The sequence below is a fragment of the Pelophylax lessonae genome, assembly GCF_965119305.1.
Source record: "Pelophylax lessonae genome assembly, chromosome: 10".
Lineage (NCBI taxonomy): Eukaryota > Metazoa > Chordata > Amphibia > Anura > Ranidae > Pelophylax > Pelophylax lessonae.
The window spans coordinates 96,295,573-96,315,583 of NC_138777.1; the positions used below are offsets into that span (position 1 = coordinate 96,295,573).

Consider the following 20,011-nt stretch of genomic DNA (forward strand, 5'->3'; position numbering starts at 1 on the left):
CTGATGAGCACTGATAGGCGGCATTGATGAGCACTGATAGGTAGCATTGATGAGCATTGATAGGTAGCATTGATGGGCACTGATAAGTGGCATTGATAGGCAGCATTGATGAGCACTGATAAGTGGCACTGATAGGCAGCATTGATGGGCACTAAGTGACACTAATAGGCGACATTGATTTGCACTGATAAGTGGCACTGATGGGAAGCACTGATAGACAATACTGATGAGCACTGATAGGTGGCACTGATAGGCATCATTGATGAACACTGATAGGCGACATTGATGAGCACTGATAAGTGGCACTGATAGGTAGCATTGATGAGCACTGATAGGTGGCACTGATAGGCAGCATTGATAAGCACTGTCAGGCAGCATTGATGAGCACCGATCGGTGGCATTGATAAGCACTGATAGGCAGCATTGAAAAGCACTAATAGGTGGCACTGATAGACAGCACTGATGGGCACTGATATGCAGCATTGAACAGCACTGACAGGCAGCATTGATGAGCACTGATAGGCAGCACTGATAGGTGGCATTTATAAGCACTGATAGGTGGCACTGATAGGCAGCACTGAAACCTGAATATCAGTGTAAACAATGTACTGACTGTCTTGCTGGTTAACGGCTCCCCTTTCTTCACACAGACACAGTGTGGAAAGAAAGGAGTGCTGATAACCGACATGTCTGTTTACATTTGATCAGCTGATCACATGGTAAAGGGCCACTGCGATTGTCCGAAGAACACAGTAGTCACAGAGTATGGAATGCGTGTCCCACAGGGCATGTGGGAGGCAGGATTCTGGGGGGGGGGGGGGGATGTCCATGGACTCCCTCCCAGAACTGGAAGCCCGGAGCTCGGATTGGAGGGGGGGTCAGGGGGGCCCTTCATGGTTTCTTGCACCAGGGCCCTGAAGGTTCTAGTTGCGCCTCTGGGACAAGCAAACATGTGGAAGAAGGTGTTCTGGTCAGACAAGACCAAAATTGAACTTTTTTGGCCTAAAAGCAAAACGCTATGTGTGGCGGAAAATTAACACTGCACATCACTCTGAACACACCATCCCCACCGTGAAACATGGTGGTAGCAGCATCATGTTGTGGAGATGCTTTTCTTCAGCAGGGACAGGGAAGCTGGTCAGAGTTGATGGGAAGATGGATGGAGCCAAATACAGGGCAATCTTAGAAGAAAGCTTGTTAGAGTCAACAAAACACTTCACTTGAAGCTGGGGCAGAGGTTCACCTTTCAGCAGGACTACAACCCATACAGTCAGAGCTCCAATGGAAAGGTTTATATCAAAGCATATTTTTGTGTTAGAATAGCCCAGTCAAGGTCCAGACCTAAATCCAATTGAGAATCTGTGGAAAACTTGGAAATTGCTGTTCACAGATGCTCTCCGTCCAATCTGACAGAGCTTTGGCTATTTTGCAAAGAAGAAGAATGGGCAAATATGTTACATTACATTAAGGGCTCATTTACACTTGTGGCTGTTAGGGCAACATATAGATTCCTCACTGCCTGTCAAATGAAAAGCAATGTAACTACAGAGCGCTTTTTAGAGACGCGATAGTTCTTGCCACATTTGTGGCAAACCTAAAGATGGAAGTTTACTTCCTCTTTAAGGCATCTAAATGTGTGTAAATGCATGTGAAGCCAAGTACATTAAAATGCAGGAGAACTTGATCCAAATAAAGTTTATTTACATATCCCAGATAATTTAGGTTACTTAAACAAGGCTGGCTAGTGAATGTGACCTAACTGTTATCCTTATCCACCACCAAGCACACAACAGTCTCTAACCACATGTAAGTTGGTCTAAATGCACTTGTTCCTCCTTTGTTGCAATCCCAGCAGGCCACATTTTCCCAATGCTTGGGATCCCTGTAATGCTGGTTTTTTTTTAAGACGGTCTTTTTTTTTTTTATATTAGATTACATTTATCACAATCTAAATGTAAGAAAATAAGAAAATACAATAAACTAAATATATAAAGAATCCATTAATAAAGAGTGGTATTATATATTTATATATATTGTAAGGTTCCTGTGGTTTTCAGAACTAAAAATGTTTCCAAAAAAATATTTTTGTGTTTATATAAGTATTTTATTGAACAGTGAACAAATGGAAATATGAAACTTTTTTTGTTACCCCCAATAGGGTAAATATACCTCTTTCAGAGTTGTCACTAGGCCTGGAAGTGAGAGGAGATTACTCCAACAGGGTCACAACAGTGATAAAGACACTTTCTGAACAGTAAGGAAAAGCTGAAACATTTACTCCAACTTTGACAACTCTGTAAGAATAAAAAAAGGGGCGGGGCCATAGGTAAATTCAAATATTAATGATTAAGGGTAGTTTATCCAGTGAATGATAGTACTTACAGTATATAGTTCTTTTGCTCAAGATTGATTCAATGTTATATATCTTCAAATAGCTAGTAAGAGTATACTGTATGTTATGACTAAGGGACTGCAGTGGAACTCTATACTGTATTTTATGACTAAGGGACTGCAGTGGAACTCTATACTGTATTTTATAACTAAGGGACTGCAGTGGAACTGATTTACCTAAGGTGATTTGCAAGGAGATTTACAGGATTGATGGCTCGGAATCAAGTCAAGCTTTGACTTTGCTTGTTGAGAAAGCTGTAATGCTTTGTGCATGTGAGTGATGAGAGATTTCACCTGTGCTAAAACATAAGTTTTCTTCCCAAATGTGCCATTGTTTTTTTTTTTTTTTGTTTTTTTTGAGCATTGGTGTGTCAGCGCAATTTTGCCACAAGAATTTTCTTTTCAGAGTACTGTAATTACTCAAATAGGGAGAACCATATGGGACTTTAGCGATACCAAATGGATTCATAAAAGAAATGCTGTAAAATATACACTTTATTGACAAAGATTAAAAATGACTATACATCAAGAGTATATAATAAGGGGAGATTACTCCACAGGGTCACAACACTAATAAAGACACTTTAAGGAAAAGCTGAAACTTTTACTCCAACTTTGCCAACTCTGCAAAAAAATAAAAGGGGGGGGGGTTATACCTGTAGTTAAACCTTAATATATTGTGTATTTTAAAATGAAACATATTTAGGCCTCGTACATAAGGGGCATACTGTACCGTATGCCCATGCAGGGCCATGTTTACCCCCACGGGAATGCACAGGTATTCCTTGCATCCCTGTGTAGGCAGCCCCATGGATGTCTGTTGGGACATAGCAGCTGCACAGATACAGCCACTTCTTCCAATATGACATCCGTGTCTGTGCGGGCACGTATCCTCGAACGTAGACAGTGTGAGTTCAGGGACACGCACTCGCAATCACCCACATCCACCCATATTGGGAGCAGCAGCTGTATCTACGCAGCCGCTGTGTCCCAATAGACATGAATGGGACTGCCTGCCCAGAGATGCATAGAACACCTGTGTAGGTAAACACAGCCCTGCACAGGCATATGGTACAGCAAGCCCCATGTGAACGAGGCCTCCATCAGTTATATCTATAGCACAGGCTAGAAAATGAAAATAATATTATGGTTATGTTGATGCATGATGTGGGAAAGCGGTAGCACACACAAAAAAAAAAGCCTAAGGCTCCTTTCACGCGGTCCGCATTCCTTTGTGGACTGTTTTCTACTCAGTGGGGATCGATCCGCTGATCCCCGCTGACCAGGCGGATGACAGCTCCGTCTCCGCACTGTGTGTAAAGAGGGAGGTGTCAGAGCCCCGCTGCTCTCCATGGGGAATCGGATGAGAGTGGACCGCCTGTACCCCCTGGACGGATGGAAAAAAGGGTTTCCATCCGTGCGGATTTCACGGACAGGATCGGATGCGGATGGCAGCGGGTGTCAGCAGACATGTCTCCGCTGACATCTGCTGCCCCATAGTGATGCTTGGAGGATCCGATCAGATCCGCATAAAAAACTGACAGACGGATCTGATCGGATCGTGAAAGGATTGTGAAAGGACCCTAACACAAAAAGTGTAAATAATACCACATATAAAGATTTTTCTAACTTATTTTGTGTTATATGTGATTTGTGGTATTATTTACACGTTTTGTGTTCCCTTCGGTTTATTTTTTCTTTGTCTGTGCCACATATTTAATTTTTTGCTTGGTTTTAATTTTTTTTTTTTTTTTTTGCATAATCTCTGTGATTGTGATTGTGTTATTTTTAATGAAGGTTGGTTATTTGCATTTTAATATTCCCTTTTTTGGGGCATAAGTAAATTCAATTTGTAAAGATTGAGGGGAGTTTTTCCAGTGAATGACAGCTCTTATATAGTTCTTTTGCACAAGATTGATTCAATTATATATATATTTAAATAGCTAGTAAGAGTATACTGTATTTTATGACTAAGGGACAGCAGTGGAACTGATTTACCTAAGGTGATTTGCAAGGAGATTTACAGGATTGATGGCTCGGAATCAAGTCAAGCTTTGCCTTTGTTTGTTAAGAAAGCTGTGATGCTTTGTGCATGTGAGTGATGAGAGATTGCACCTGTACTAAAACATACGTTTTCTTCCCAAATGTGCCATTCATTTTTTTGAGCATTGTTGTGTCAGCGCAATTTTGAGAAGAATTTTATGTTTAAGAGTTACTCAAAAAAGGAGAATGGGATAAAAATTTAGCGATACCAATTGGATTAATAAAAGAAAATGTTGTAAAATATACACTTTATTAACAAAGATAAAAAAAATTACCATATATCAAGAGTATATAACAACTAATGAATCAGTAAAGCTCTGCATCATATGAAGTTCTATCCACTAAGGTGTCATTCAGATGGCAACAAGAGAACCTCAACGCATTTCAATTCATAAAGAGTCTTCTACAGGAGGAAAATTATATATTTTAAAGATGCATTAATTAAAACAGGAATGCATGTCCAAGTGAGAAACCCCAGATAGGTAACCAGATAGGAAGACAACGCTCTGTCCCTGTGTTGGATCTGTTACTACCATCGCATCGTGGGGATCCTTGGAGTCCTGGATTCTGTCACCAATTTGTATAAGGTAATTATTCCTTACCATCATTGAGGAGCCAGTTGAGCCTTGTCTTCCTTGTATGCAATCTAATTTTCCATCTGGAGTTTCTCACTTGGACATGTATAAGGTAATTTTTCCTTAATATCATTGAGGAGTCACTTGAGCCTTGTCTTCTTTGTATTCAATCTGGTTTCCTATCTGGGGTCTCTCACCTGGTAAGGAATAATGACCTTATACAAATTGGGGACAGAATCCAAAGCTCCAAGGATTGCCTTTTCACAGAGCCTTGTCTTCCTATCTGGTTTCCTTTCTAGGGGTCTCTCACTTGGACATGCATTCTTCTATTGTTTTTTTGAAGCATCCTGAAATTATATAATTTTACTCCTGATGAAGACTCTTTATAAGTTGAAACACATTGAGGTTCTTTTGTTGTCATTTGAATGACACCTAAATGGATCGAACGTCATGTGATGCAGAGCTTTACTGATGCATTGGTTGTTATATACTCTTGATGTATGGTCATTTTTAATCTTTGTCAATATAATTGTCAATTTTGCAACATTTCTTTTATTAGTCAATTTGGTACCACTAAAGTCCCATTTGGTTCCCCCATTTTGAGTAATTAAAGTGCGATAGGGATAAAGTACCAGTTATGACACAGATCAGGGGCGTAACTACAGGGGATGCAGGGGTTGCAATCGCTACCGGGCCCCATGCTCCAGGGGGCCCGGTAGCAAACCAGTGGGTGAACTTCCAGGATCGCAAAGGTCACACTTGCGACCGGACCCTGGCATTGCACCACTGTGGGGAGGCCCCAAGATTGCAGGAAGGGGGCCCACAAGATTGCAGGAAGGGGGCCCACTGCAGAACCTGTGAAAGAATCCTGCTGCGGGACCGTAATAAAAGGCCATGCAACGAGTGTAAAGAGCCCCAGGATTAGTGGGAAGAGCCCTGGGCTTGAAGGTAAGGGCCCCGGCCAGGGGTCTGGGGGGCCCTTCGTGGTTTCTTGCATCAGGGCCCTGAAGGTTCTAGTTACGCCTCTGACACAGATTGTGATTTAGCAACAAGCATACTGTTCAAGAGCACATTTTTGCTGTTGCAGTGTATCTCATCTGATGTTTCCCCTATATGTTATTCTGCACATGTTTAAAGTACCCAACAAATTAATTTATCCCACCCAAAAAGCAAATACTAAGCAAATTACTCTTACCCTCAACCTAACCCCAAACGTCAACATAATCCCTAGACCTCCACCTAACCCACTGACCTTCAAATCCTGAGACAAGACTGTTCAGTGTCAGTAGATACTGCTGAAATATATAGCTGCCATTGAGCTACATTTAGGTTACAAAGACTCCGTCATGAATTATGAACACTGTGATTATAGGTGGCATTTGGAGACAGAAAAGGTTGTGATGTTGGTTTTCCTTATGCACTACTGCTGATGTACAGGCCTATGTGCATGTATTGTCTCCCATTATGAGTAATTCCATTGCAGTTGCATAATAAGGCAGCAGTGCAGATGTATCAAGAATGATCACATCTGATCAACGGTCACCGGCAACTGACTATACAAGTTGGCAAATTTCAGATGACTTTTCACTTTGCTAATTGATTAGAGATAAGCCAAAGTTGTTTGAAAAAGCCTACGTGGAGATTGTCTCTAGGACTAGCGGATTCTTTTTTGTATTTTTTTTCATTTTATTACAACTTCTGTAGTTTACCCAGATTTGCAGCGGAGGTTGTAAAACCATACATTGGCTTTTTAAGTGATTTTTTTCTATACAGAACTTGTTTCTCAGAAATTATATTTTTATTTTAGCATAGTACTGATTGGCTGAATCCTGTGTGTATTTCTTATATGTAATGGGGACTAGTGTATTGTAAGAGGGAGGTATAAATATTGGAAACCCTAACTGACAACTAAAAGTAAAGCTGCAACAGCCTTCTATGCCCCTACATTGCCAGGAACCCACTTCCCACACCATTCCTATTGGCTAGGGAAATTTTTTTATAGTGATAGACCAATAGACTGCAGGCAGCCTGTGGGTTTTTTTTTTTTTTTAATTACATTTTAACTGCTCTTATCTCACCAGGGAATCAAGATTCTTTATCTGTTGGGGCACGTGGTAAGGCAGCCATCTTGAAAGCACTCAGTAAAATATCATAACAGGGCCAATTTTCAACAGAACCCAAATAACCTACCAGTATGTCTTTGGAGTGTTAGAGGAAAATGGAGTACCTTGAGGAAAGCCAGGGGAGAACTGGGTCAGGGGGCAGGGGACAATTGTCCCCTGGGCCGCTCTGATGCCCCATAAAAAGGCTGCACCCCTTCTGCCACAGACATGCCTAAAGAAAAAGGTCCCCGCCACTGACCTACTGAGTGCGAGATGAAGACAAGGACAGAGCGCAGGCCTCCCTCCCTATCATGGATGGTGTCAACTGTGTCTGAGCACAGGCCAGTTCCATGCCCCACTGGAGACTCTCCTCCCTGACCAGCCCCAAACAGGCTGTCCCAGCTCCCCCCCAACTGCCCCATGCTAGCCAGGTCGGGAACCTGGGTTCAGCCGGTGAGTAGAGAGTACCTGGAGCAGGGCTTCAGCCTGGAATGGGGGTCAGAAGGAGGACGGAAAGAGGGAGGGTGGGAGCGGGGCCACGTCACTGCACCATGGGCCTCTGGTTTGTACTTGCCCTCAGGGCCAAAAGTTGCCAGTCTGCACCTGTAGAAAGCCACACAAGCACAGGAGGAACATGCAAATTCCATGCGGACAGTGTTTCAACCAACCAAGGACCCCAATGCTGCAAGGCAGAAGTGTTAACAACTATGCCACTGTAAATGAATTACCAAGATTAGCAAGATCAACTTGTACTTTATGGACCGCTCAACATGAAAGGAAGAAAATGAGCTCAAACTTGGAGTTGTTTTCAATTGGAACTTACTCAGATTTTAGTTTTCATTTTCTAGAAAAAAATTCTGATTGACGACTACGATCTAAAACTGAACTTTTTTGCAAAATTGTAACTACGTTTTTTTATGGCATGGAGATGGAGCAGATCTCTTTATTGTTAGAAAAACCCTGGAGAGGAAGTGCTGAATTCAAATGGAGTTGAGCGCATGGATCTATCAGCCTACAACTTCTTCTCTCAATGCTATTTCACCTGACTTTATTATATAATAAATAGCTGTCAGTATAAAGTTTTTTTGGTGGCAAAAGAAAGTTATGCTTAGTACACACAATAAGAAAAAGGAAAATACTACCTTCAAAACGATTGTCTGATAATTTGATCATTAGTACACAGCTTTTGAGAGCCGATCAGGACACTTTATGTTAAAATATCCAAAGGGACAAGCACAAAAATGTTCTCGTATGATAACAGAATGAACGATTTTTGTGTAATTAGTATGGTGTTTGTACAGAAAAAAAAAAACAATGACCAAGGCCACACTTGCTCGGAATTGAAAGAATACAATACAATACAATACAATACATTACAACACTTCTAAAGTTGTATTCTGTTGTACGAGAATTTTCATAACTTTAGTAACCTATTGGTTTTCGATATGAGACTAGCATGCAAACAAAAAATGCAGGATCATTCGTCCGATATTCTTATCATGTGTACTAGGCATTAGTTAAAATGTCTGAAAACATGAAGTTTGTTAGACCTCCAATTTATTGTTTTGGCTCAGTGCATTGGTTAAAGCAGTTTGAAGATATTTTAATGATTTCCACAGCTGGAGCTGGGGTTTTGGGAGCTGTCAAATGATTGACTTATAGATTTGTTGAGGTTTTGAATCAGCTGGAACTTAAATGCTGGAGACACTCCAGTGCCAGAATCGGCAATCGTAGAGCATTGCCAGCCCTATTGTTCTTGCTGATTGTTTCTGTAAGTTAGCATAGACAGTCCTATATTATAATGTGTCTATAAATGATGTTGGTTGTTGGACATGAAGTAGAAATGGTGAATATGACTTGCTTTGAGAGAAGGTGTGCACTTTGGTGTTTGCACGTTGGTGTTTGCTGTGTGCTGGAGAAAATTGAAAAATGCTTCAAATTAGTTTTTTTTCCTTCTTCTGCATTAACTGTGGGTATAGAAGTATATCTTTTCTATTGGTTGAACTAGACAGACTTCTGTCTCTTTTTAACTCGTGTAACTATGTAACTATGTATACAATAGCCTTCTTTAGAGTAGAAGTCCAGTCTATTACTAACTTAGCTAAGACCTGCTCCCACCTCTCTTCTAAATCCCATTCTAGCTACCCTGCAAGAGGAAGATGCTTATACTTACCTATTCACAGAAAGCTCTGGTCCAATCACATGATCGCCTCTAAGTGGCAGAGGGACAGCCAAGAGCAGATGCCCCATAGCAAGCCTATGTGTGATGTCACTGCACAGGCATTGCAGGTGTTGTCACTGCTCCGTCCTGTACTCTGAAGCTGGCCGCTGGGGGGATCACGTGACCAGACCGGAGAGGGCTCTGTGAATGTGGAAGTATAGGCATCTTCTTCCTACAGGGTAGTAGGGTTTAGAAGGGGGTTAGAGCAGGTTTAAGCTTAGTTAGTTATAGCCTAAACTTGCAATTTAATTCCTTTCCTAAGACCATATACTATATGGTTTTATATATGTAAAAAAAAGTTATTATTATTAAGATTTAAAACAGATATAGCACAGGCTGGTGTCTCTTTCCTGGCATTCCCAGAACCAAAAACATTCATTTACTGTTTTATGGCATATACTAAAGCAATATATAGATACGTCAGCTGTTATCCTGTCATTCAATAACTGTGAATTATATGGTAACATTGAAAAAGGCTATTTTTTATTCCCGATGAGAACTGTGGGGCAAATTTGATGGGAATTTGACCTGCGGAGGAGGATAGACTGCACTTTCTATCCTGGGCACATGATGCCTGGTTACAATCTCTCCCCATTCCACTCCCATTGGGGCCATTTTTGAGCAAATCAAACCCACTCCTCTTAGGCCCAGCACTTTACAACTAGCAAAAAGCAGTCGTGGAAATCTGCTGCAAAGTAATGTACACAATAAATAGGCACGTGCAACTTAGACTGCCCGAAAGAACATAAAATCACATTTAACATTGTTCCCTGTGTTTCTCCTCCCACCCTGATGCTAAGCTAAGTTGTTAGTACACCTTAATGTGGAATCATAATGGTTTGGATCAGTTTTATTTAACTTATTTTTAAGCTCATATTTTACATCATTTATATATATACAGTATATATATATATATATATATACAAACCCGATTCAAAAAAAGTTGGGACACTGTACAAATTGTGAATAAAAACAGAATGCAATGATGTGGAAGTTTCAAATTTCAATATTTTATTCAGAATACAACATAGATGACATATCAATTGTTTAAACTGTGAGAATGTATAATTTTAAGGGAAAAATAAGTTGATTTTAAATTTCATGGTATCCGCACATCTCAAAAGTTGGGACAAGGCCATGTTTACCACTGTGTGGCATACCCTCTTCTTTTTATAACAGTCTGCAAACGTCTGGGGACTGAGGAGACAGGTTGCTCAAGTTTAGGAATAGGAATGTTGTCCCATTCTTTTCTAATACAGGCTTCTAGTTGCTCAACTGTCTTAGGTCTTCTTTGTCGCATCCTCCTCTTTATGATGCGCCAAATGTTTTCTATTGGGGAAAGATCCGGACTGCAGGCTGGCCATTTCAGTACCCGGATCCTTCTTCTACGCAGCCATGATGTTGTAATTGATGCAGTATGTGGTCTGGCATTGTCATGTTGGAAAAAGCAAGGTCTTCCCTGAAAGAGACGACGTCTGGATGGGAGCATATGTTGTTCTAGAACTTGGATATACCTTTCAGCATTGATGGTGCCTTTCCAGACGTGTAAGCTGCCCATGCCACACACACACATGCAACCCCATACCATCAGAGATGCAGGCTTCTGAACTGAGCGCTGAGAACAACTTGGGTTGTCCTTGTCCTCTTTAGTCTGGATGACATGACGTCCCAGTTTTCCAAAAAGAACTTAAATTTTTGATTCGTCTGACCACAGAACAGTTTTCCACTTTGCCATAGTCCATTTTAAATGAGCCTTGGCCCAGAGAAAATGCCTGCCCTTTTGGATCATGTTTAGATATGGCTTCTTTTTTGGCCAATAGAGTTTTACCCGGCAACAACGAATGCACGGTGGATTGTGTTCACCGACAATGTTTTCTGGAAGTATTCCTGAGCCCATGTTGTGATTTCCATTACAGTAGCATTTCTGCATGTGATGCAGTGCCGCCTGAGAGCCCGAAGATCACCGGTATCCAGTATGATTTTCTGGCCTTGACCCTTACGCACAAAGATTGTTCCAGATTCTCTGATCCTTTGGATGATATTATGCACTGTAGATGATGATAACTTCAAACTCTTTGCAATTTTTCTCTGAGAAACTCCTTTCTGATATTGCTCCACTATTTTTCGCCACAGCATTGGGGGAATTGGTGATCCTTTGCCCATCTTGACTTCTGAGAGACACTGCCACTCTGAGAGGCTTTTTTTTATACCCAATCATGTTGCCTATTGACCTAATAAGTTGCAAATTGGTCCTCCAGAGGTTCCTTATATGTACATTTAACTTTTCCGGCCTCTTATTGCTACCTGTCCCAACTTTTTTGGAATGTATAGCTCTCATGAAATCCAAAATGAGCCAATATTTGGCATGACATTTCAAAATGTCTCACTTTCAACATTTGATATGTTATCTATATTATATTGTGAATAAAATATAAGTCTATGAGATTTGTAAAGTAGTCCATTCCTTTTTTACTCACAATTTGTACAGTGTCCCAACTTTTTTGGAATTGGGTTTGTATATATATATATATATATATATATATAGATAGATATATATTTAATTACATATAGATATTTAATACAGAAAGGACCCCTGACACCTGGTTTGCAAACAAATAGGAGGGGGTGAGATAGTCCTATAATATATTTAGCTGCTTTTCAGCGATTAGGTCTTCTTCAGCAACTCAGTTAGGAGTAAAGTGGTAAATACTAAAATGGAGCCAATAGCCCCATCTGCTGGTTGGAAGTGGTAAATGTGAAATTTGCATAAGCAATATTTCATTCTTACTTGATCAAAATAGTAAAACCAGAATAAAACCCCTTTCTGCCCACATAACACAAAACAGCAAAGAGTGGGCTTTAATGCCCAAACGCTGCACATATGCATTGTTAGGTGTCCTATGTTTGTGCTGAGAGCACGCTCACTGCACACTCCCAACACAGAGACCAGGCTGTGAAAAACAGCTATTGTTCTTTTAATGATTGGTGGCTGTCAGAATCAGTTCCCGATCATTTGGCCACTGTGACAGCCAACTATGGTGGTCGTGGGATCAGTTGATCTTCCCCCACCCCCTGGTATTCAGGATTTTTTAAAAGGACACGGGGTTGGACAGGAAAGGTTAAACTTGTTAGTTTTCAATAGCAAAAACACTATACTGTAGAGTACCTTCAGTGTAAATGATAGCTTCTTTGTATCAAGGTAACAACAGAAATAGCACAGCAAACAAAGAAAATAAGCAGTGATCATTTTTTATTGTACTGACTATTTTTAGGTCAGAAAATAATGAATTCTAATTGGCTGTAATTTGTTACTGCTGATTATGAATATTTGCATGGTGGTAAAACCAATTCCTGGTTTTATTATAAAATGCATTTATTTCAATTGTGTATTCCTTCCAACCTCATACAGCCATTTTTTTAAATCAGCGAGCATTTTTACCTCTGTAAAGCTCTGCAAGCTCATTGCAGGGAGCCAAATATGGGTGGGCTTACAAGATAGAGGGAGCTCAGAGTGAACGGCAACGGTGTGATGATGTGGACTGGTAGTTCAACCAACAGGAAGGTGACATGGCAGCAGAACAGTTCCTATATGTTTTACTTGGGTCATGTAATGCTTTGCATGTATGGTATGATTTGTCAAGTAGTACACATTTTCAGTCTTTAGAATGTTCCAATAATTGTAAAGGGGTTGATCCAGTACATGAAGTATTGTACGTTCATTCCAAACCAACCATATACAATAATATTTCAAATGCCCCCGGAACTTTAAATGAGATACAGCACAGACAACAAAATAATTAAAAAGGTTTTTTGTAATTAAACAATTAGGTTTTATTTTAATTAATTATAAGTCATGCCTCAATAAAACAAACTAGCTGATCTGTTATAACAAGAGCGCCATAATTAACACACAAATGTAAATATTTAAACTTCACAAAATAACAGTTTAATGCCAAAATTAAGTGCATCCCAATTCTTGGCGTGTTTTGTGAATCTAGTTCACTTTCTCAGGGGTAGATGCTATTTATTTGGTATCTTCAGATCAAAAAATCTAATTAAGGAATATTCTAATTGGTGCTATTGTGTATAATATACAGATTCGTTTAATCTAATTTGTATCCTTGGTACATTTTCCTCTACGAATGTGGACTTTAGTGTGCCTCCTGCAAAGGAGCTTTGCTGCATTTGTTGTAAAGTGTGTGATTGGCTGTCCAAGGACTTGGCCTGGCTATTGAAGCTATCTGGATAGTTATTGGGAGCTTTGCTGGATGTGTAATACAGTTCTGTAGTGGGTACTACAGTTCCTTTTATGGACTATGTCATTCTGCCAGTAATCAGGTGTTCTGCTTCACCTCTGGGAACAGCTTTTAGCTCTGCCCTGGAGTAACTTATATGCAGGCTACCATTGGTAACCGCACCTTCTCAAAATATCCATTCCTAGCTATGATACTAATCTACTAGCTTCAGTACTTGCAACAAGTATACACATTAGAAGTTTTGACTTTCCTATCCCCACTTGTTCCAAGGCCAATGTTTTAGAAAGCGCTGAAGCCAGGAGACTAGCAATTTGAGATGGAGGTCAACGAAAACATCCTGAATATTTATATCAGTACATAGTGGGGTTGATTTACTAAAGCCAAAAAACTGTGCACTTTGCAAAGGGCAGTTGCACTCTGCAAGTGCAGTTGCTCCAGAGTTCAGTAGATAAGGAAAAGCTTCACTTTGCAAAAAGTACCCAATTACATGCGAGGAAAATAAAAAAAAAATGCATTTTTGCTTGAACATGATTGAATGATGGAAGTCAGCATAGCTTCTGCTCATTTACCAAGCTGCGTAGCAACTGCTCTTGTAGAGTGCAACTGCACTTTGCAAAGTGCACAGTGTATTTGACTTTAGTAAATCAACCCCCCTGTGTTACTATGTGTTTGGCTATGTTACTGCATCTGTGCTTGTAAGGGGGGGCCAGACTGCTTTAATTCGTTTTTTTTCCTGCACAAAAATTTTTCTGCTGGGCCTTACTGAAGGCCTCTCACCTACATCAGCCAGTAGGGCTCTAATTCTAATAAGGCACTCACGCTCCATTGGAAAAAAAAAACATAGTTCCCACCATCGCCTATTGGAAGCAACTAGTCAATTCCAATGGACATAGGTATTGGAACAAAGCTGAAAGTGCGTGTGTGCCCAAGCAGTTCTCAACACAATCAATTGGACTAAATTAGAAAATCTATTAAAAATCTATTAAAAAGTCAATAAAGTCCAAAAGTAGGTTCACTTTAGTGGCAGCTCAGTGTACAAGCAAGAAGTGACTTGGGGGTAACTGTGGAGGAAGCACAAGCACCATACTAAGTGAAGCATATATGGGATATACATATAACACTGCAGATCATCCCTGTCAGTGGAGAGGTGGTTCAGAATGGCCTTCTGCGGCTGTGACTCAACGGGATGCTGACGGTGGATGCCGACACTTCCTGGAGCCGTGGAACGGACAGATGGCTGGTCGTGATGTCACTTCCTGGAAATGATGGGTAGCATTGTTAATGAGTAACATTCTTGTCTTTTTTAATAAATCCCATATATGCTGCACTTAGTATGGCACCTGTGCTCCCTCCACAACTAGTCAATTCCAACCTACCACTCTACAAAATCATTTACGTAAATAGGAGTTGCATCTGCAAGTTTGATAGAAGCAATGCTGTGGTGGCATCTTCCAGTCACCCTGCCCAGATTTTTATTTATGTTAGGGCCTGGGCCTGGGGGTAGGTTCTGATTAGAATATGTAACCCTTCTCTTTATCCTGACTCCTTGGAGGGGGGGCATGAACTGATGTTTTGTTAATATCTTGATACATCTCTGTAAACGTCAGCTAGAGCCACCCACACATGTTTGCTGTATGTTTTTGGCATGCTTTTTATTTTAACTTGACTGTACTATTGGTACTATGTACCTGTTTTTGTTCAGGTAGTCCTGGACTACCTGGACTACCATGGACTACCAGTCTGTTGTTTGCTGAAAACTAGTAAAGACTAGTTTTCTAAAATTCATCCTGTGTCAAATGGGCAAAGTCAAATGTTCTCAGGCTACACTTTTGCAGATCGTATGTGAAAATGGGGAAAATGCCACATTAGATGACAGTGACAATCATAGGAAATAAGGCTGCTCATCAGCGCCAACTATTGGTCATAATGCAGTATTTTCCCCAATAACAAATTCTTTCTGCAAAGAATATATTTGTGTTTTTCCTCTGCTTACAGAAATTATTTACAAGCAATGTCAATGAAAGAACAGCCATGCGATTTTTATTTGTCCCAGTCGATTATATTATACAGAAAAATTTCAGTACTTAAACTACTTGCAGTACGGTTGAAATAAGAATGAGATAAGAGTTTTCAAAAGTTTGAAGAAAGAGTATGCAATAGAATGAAACTCACAACCCAATAGTATACTGCTGAACCCGGGAGAATTAGCTATAGTATAAAACATATATATAGTATAGAACATATAGAACATATAGTACAGAATACTAAAAAAGTGATGATCTGCCAAACAAACTTCAGGTCTTCATGTGTTCAGCTTCTCTAACCATTATTTTTAGTTGTGCCTCCTAGGATATATAAATAATTGCTATTTTTAATAATAGTTTTTGCTTTAATAATATGCTACTGAGGATTTAGAGAATTTTGTGCAATAAAGAAAAAACTATCATTGTGATTTTGATACCAGAGGCTTGGAATTCTTTCATAGCACTAGGCTGCTTGTCAACCGGTAGCTTTAGAAGTGTAGTGGTGTAGCCTTCATTCTCCCTCCACTAACACAGACATGCAATGCTTAAAGCAGGGGTGGGGAACCTTTTTTCTGCCAAGGGCCATTTGGGTATTTATAAAATCATTCGGGGGCCGTACAAAATTATCAACTTAAAAATGTGCCTATTATATTTGGTCAAACATTTAATTAACTCACCCCTAATGTGATGGCTGCAACTGCTTCTCTTTGGAGAGGTGTGTGATGTTAGCTGGTATTGATGATGTTGCTACTCGCAACTGGTTTTCCAGGTTTGCGTCGGTCAGTCTGGAGCGCAGTCGACTTTATGATGGTAAGTTTTGAAAGGAACTGCTGGCAGGTAATGCTGGTGGGCATAGCTGGCTGGTACTGCTGGAGGGTACAGCTGGCTGGTACTGCTGTGGGTACTGCTGGCTCAGGCTGGTACTGCTGGCTTGTACTTTGCTGTGGATACTGCTGGCTGGTACTGCTGTGGGTACTGCTGGCTCAGGCTGGTACTGCTGTGGGTATTGCTGATTCAGGCTGGTACTGCCTTGGGTACTGCTGGCTCAGGCTGGTACTGCTGGCTGGTACTGTGCTGTGGGTACTGCTGGCTCAGGCTGGTACTACTGGCTAGTACTGCTGGCTGGTACTGCTGGCTCTGGCTGGTACTGCTATGGGTACTGCTGGCTGGTATTGCTGTGGGTACTGCTGGCTGGTACTGTGCTGTAGGTACTGCTGGCTGGTACTGTTACGGGTACTGCTGACTCTGGCTGGTACTGCTGTGAGTTCTACTGGCTTTGGCTGGTACTGCTGGTTCTGCTGTGGGTACTGCTGACTCTGGCTGTTACTGCTGTCTCTGGCTGTTACTGCTGTCTCTGGTTGGTACTGCTGTGAGTACTGCTGGCTCTGCTGTGTGTGCTGCTGGCGGGAAATGCTGGCTAGCAGCGGTGCCACGCTGGAGGAAGAGGCAATGTTTCCTGTATTGGTCAAAGGCATAGTGCATTTGATATCAAATGCCTGTGCCTGTGACTCACTCAGACTGTCACAACGGAGCCGGAACTATACAGGAAGCATGGGCTCCATTCTGACAGATCAGCTGAGAGACACAGACTCAGCTGCAAAGGGGGCCGGCCCAGATGACTTCGAGGGCCGCATACGGCCCCCGGGACATAGGTTCCCCACCCCTGGCTTAAAGGAAAGACAAGACAAAAGAATACTGATACTTTTTGGTCTTTCTTGTAGCGCGTCCACACACAGAAAAAATGGTTACAGAGGTAGCACTAATTGGCCACATTCAGTCCTAGGCCAATCATTTTGTTTTGAATGTATCACCAGGAAATCATTTTTTTGCCACAAGATCAGCACAAATGGCAGTGAAGAGTTTAGATATGTGGGTTATATGTGGGCTATATACAGTATCTCAGTATACAGTATCTCACAAAAGTGAGTAGACCCCTCACATTTTTGTAAATATTTTATTATATCTTTTATTATATCTTTTCATGTGACAACACTGAAGAAATTATACTTTGCTACAATGTAAAGTAGTGAGTGTACAGCTTGTATAACAGTATAAATTTGCATTCCCTTCAATTTAACTCAACACACAACCATTAATGCCTAAACCGCTGGCAACAAAAGTGAGTACACCCCTAAGTGAAAATGTCCAGTTTGGGCCCAAAGTGTCAATATTTTGTGTGGCCACCATTATTTTCCAGCACTGCCTTAACCCTCTTGGGCATGGAGTTCACCAGAGCTTCACAGGTTGCCACTGGAGTCCTCTTCCACTCCTCCATGACGACATCATGGAGCTGGTGGATGTTAGAGACCTTGCACTCCTCCACCTTCTGTTTGAGGATGCCCCACAGATGCTTAATAGTGTTTAGGTCTGGAGACATGCTTGGCCAGTCCATCACCTTTACCCTCAGCTTCTTTAGCAAGGCAGTGATCTTCTTGGAGGTGTGTTTGGGGTCCTTATTGTGTTGAAATACTGCCCTGCGGCACAGTCTCCAAAGGAAGGGGATCATACTCTGCTTCAGTATGTCACAGTACATGTTGGCATTCATAGTTCCCTCAATGAACTGTAGCTCCCCAGTGTCGGCAGCACTCATACAGCCCCAGACCATGACACTCCCACCACCATGCTTGACTATAGGCAAGACACACTTTTCTTTGTACTCCTCTCACCTGGTTGCCACCACACACGCTTGACACCATCTGAACCAAATACGTTTATCTTGGTCTCATCAGACCACAGGACATGGTTCCAGTAATCCATGTCCTTAGTTTGCTTGTCTTCTGCAAACTGTTTGCAGGCTTTCTCGTGAATCATCTTTAGAAGAGGCTTCCTTCTAGGATGAATGCCATGCAGACTAATTTGATGCAGTGTGCGGTCTGAGCATTGACAGGCTGACCCCTCACCCCCTTCAACCTCTGCAGCAACGCTGTCAGCACTCATATGTCTATTTCCCAAAGACATGCTCTGAATATGATGCTGAGCACATGCACTTAACTTCTTTGGTCGACAATGGCGAGGCCTGTTCTGAGTGGAACCTGTCCTGTTAAACGGCTGTATGGTCTTGGCCACTGTGCTGTAGCTCAGCTTCAGGGTCTTGGCAATCTTCTTATAGCCTAGGCCATCTTTATGTAGAACAACTACTTTTTTCACATCCTCAGAGAGTTCTTTGCCATGAGGTGCCACGTTGAACTTCCAGTGACCAGTATGAGCGAGTGAGAGCGATGACACCACATTTAACACACCTGCTCCCCATTCACACCTGAGATCTTGTAACACTAACGAGTCACATGACACCGGGGAGGGAAAATGGCTAATTAGTCCCAATTTTGACATTTTAACTTAGGGGTATACTCATTTTTGTTGCCAGCGGATTAGACACTAATGGCTGTGTGTTGAGTTATTTTGAGGAGACAGCAAATTTACACTGTTATACAAGCTGTACACTCACTACTTTACATTGCAGCGAAGTGTCATTTCTTCAGTGTTGTCACATGAAAAGATATCACAAAATATTTACAAAAATGTGAGGGGTGTACTCACTTTTGTGAGATACTGTATGTCTCTATTCGGGAGATTTTGTCTCACTTCCTGTCACTTCCCATAGGGATCCCGATCAGAAATAAAAACCTGATAGACATTTTTATTCTTCCCTACTCTATTCAAAAGTAAAGACAAACATTTTGGAAAGGAGTAAGGTTTTAAAATAAGAGTTAAGTTTTTGGTAAAGACTATCGGTCAGAAGCATGTGTACATATTATAGATCACAATGGTTTTCAGCACTGAAATCCGCCATGCTGAGAGCAACTGGCCCAGCCTCAAGGCCACAGACTGGGGACTACTGTGCAAAAACACTATCTGGCAAAGTAACATACGGACAAAAGTTGTAATCACCTTAAAATGTCAGTTCTTTTTGCGAACTTTAGAAATGCACCCTGAAAACTTTATCTGTATTATAAAATAAAATAAGCTATTTTATTTCTGTTTTCTAGCATCTGGCTACATTTTTAATGGATAAAAGTGATTCTCTGGGCACAGTGGATGAAGCCATCAAACGACTGATGCAACTAGAATCCAAGGATAAAATCTGGGCCCAGGAAATGGTTCTCCAAGTTATAAGCAATTCCATCAGCCTTCTGGACTCTGGCACACAGGTATAGTGTGATCTAGTATAGTATATCATATATTATTGATATCACCTTATAAACACAGCTATTGTTTGCATAACTGTAACTGGGTCCTGACTCAAGTGAGACCTTTACTGGCATTTACTATGGGAGGCCTAAATGTGTCTGTAGGTGTGAATATTAAGGCTTCCCTTGAAAACAAGCTGAACATATGTGGTGACATAACTGTATTAATGAGACTTAGTTGTTGGCTCTAAATAACCAAATGCATTTATGGC

The 20,011-nt window shown here is 41.1% G+C and overlaps 1 protein-coding gene across 4 annotated transcripts in view; it reads left to right on the forward strand.

Annotated features, from left to right (window-relative positions):
* Positions 1 to 20,011, forward strand: part of EPS8L2 (EPS8 signaling adaptor L2) — a 247,565-nt gene that overhangs the window by 162,192 nt on the left and 65,362 nt on the right. For all 4 annotated transcript variants that reach the window (XM_082271163.1, XM_082271162.1, XM_082271164.1 and 1 more), the window contains exon 5: positions 19,599 to 19,760. In XM_082271163.1, coding sequence (XP_082127289.1) covers positions 19,599 to 19,760 — 162 coding nt within the window. The remainder of the gene's footprint in view (positions 1 to 19,598; positions 19,761 to 20,011) is intronic.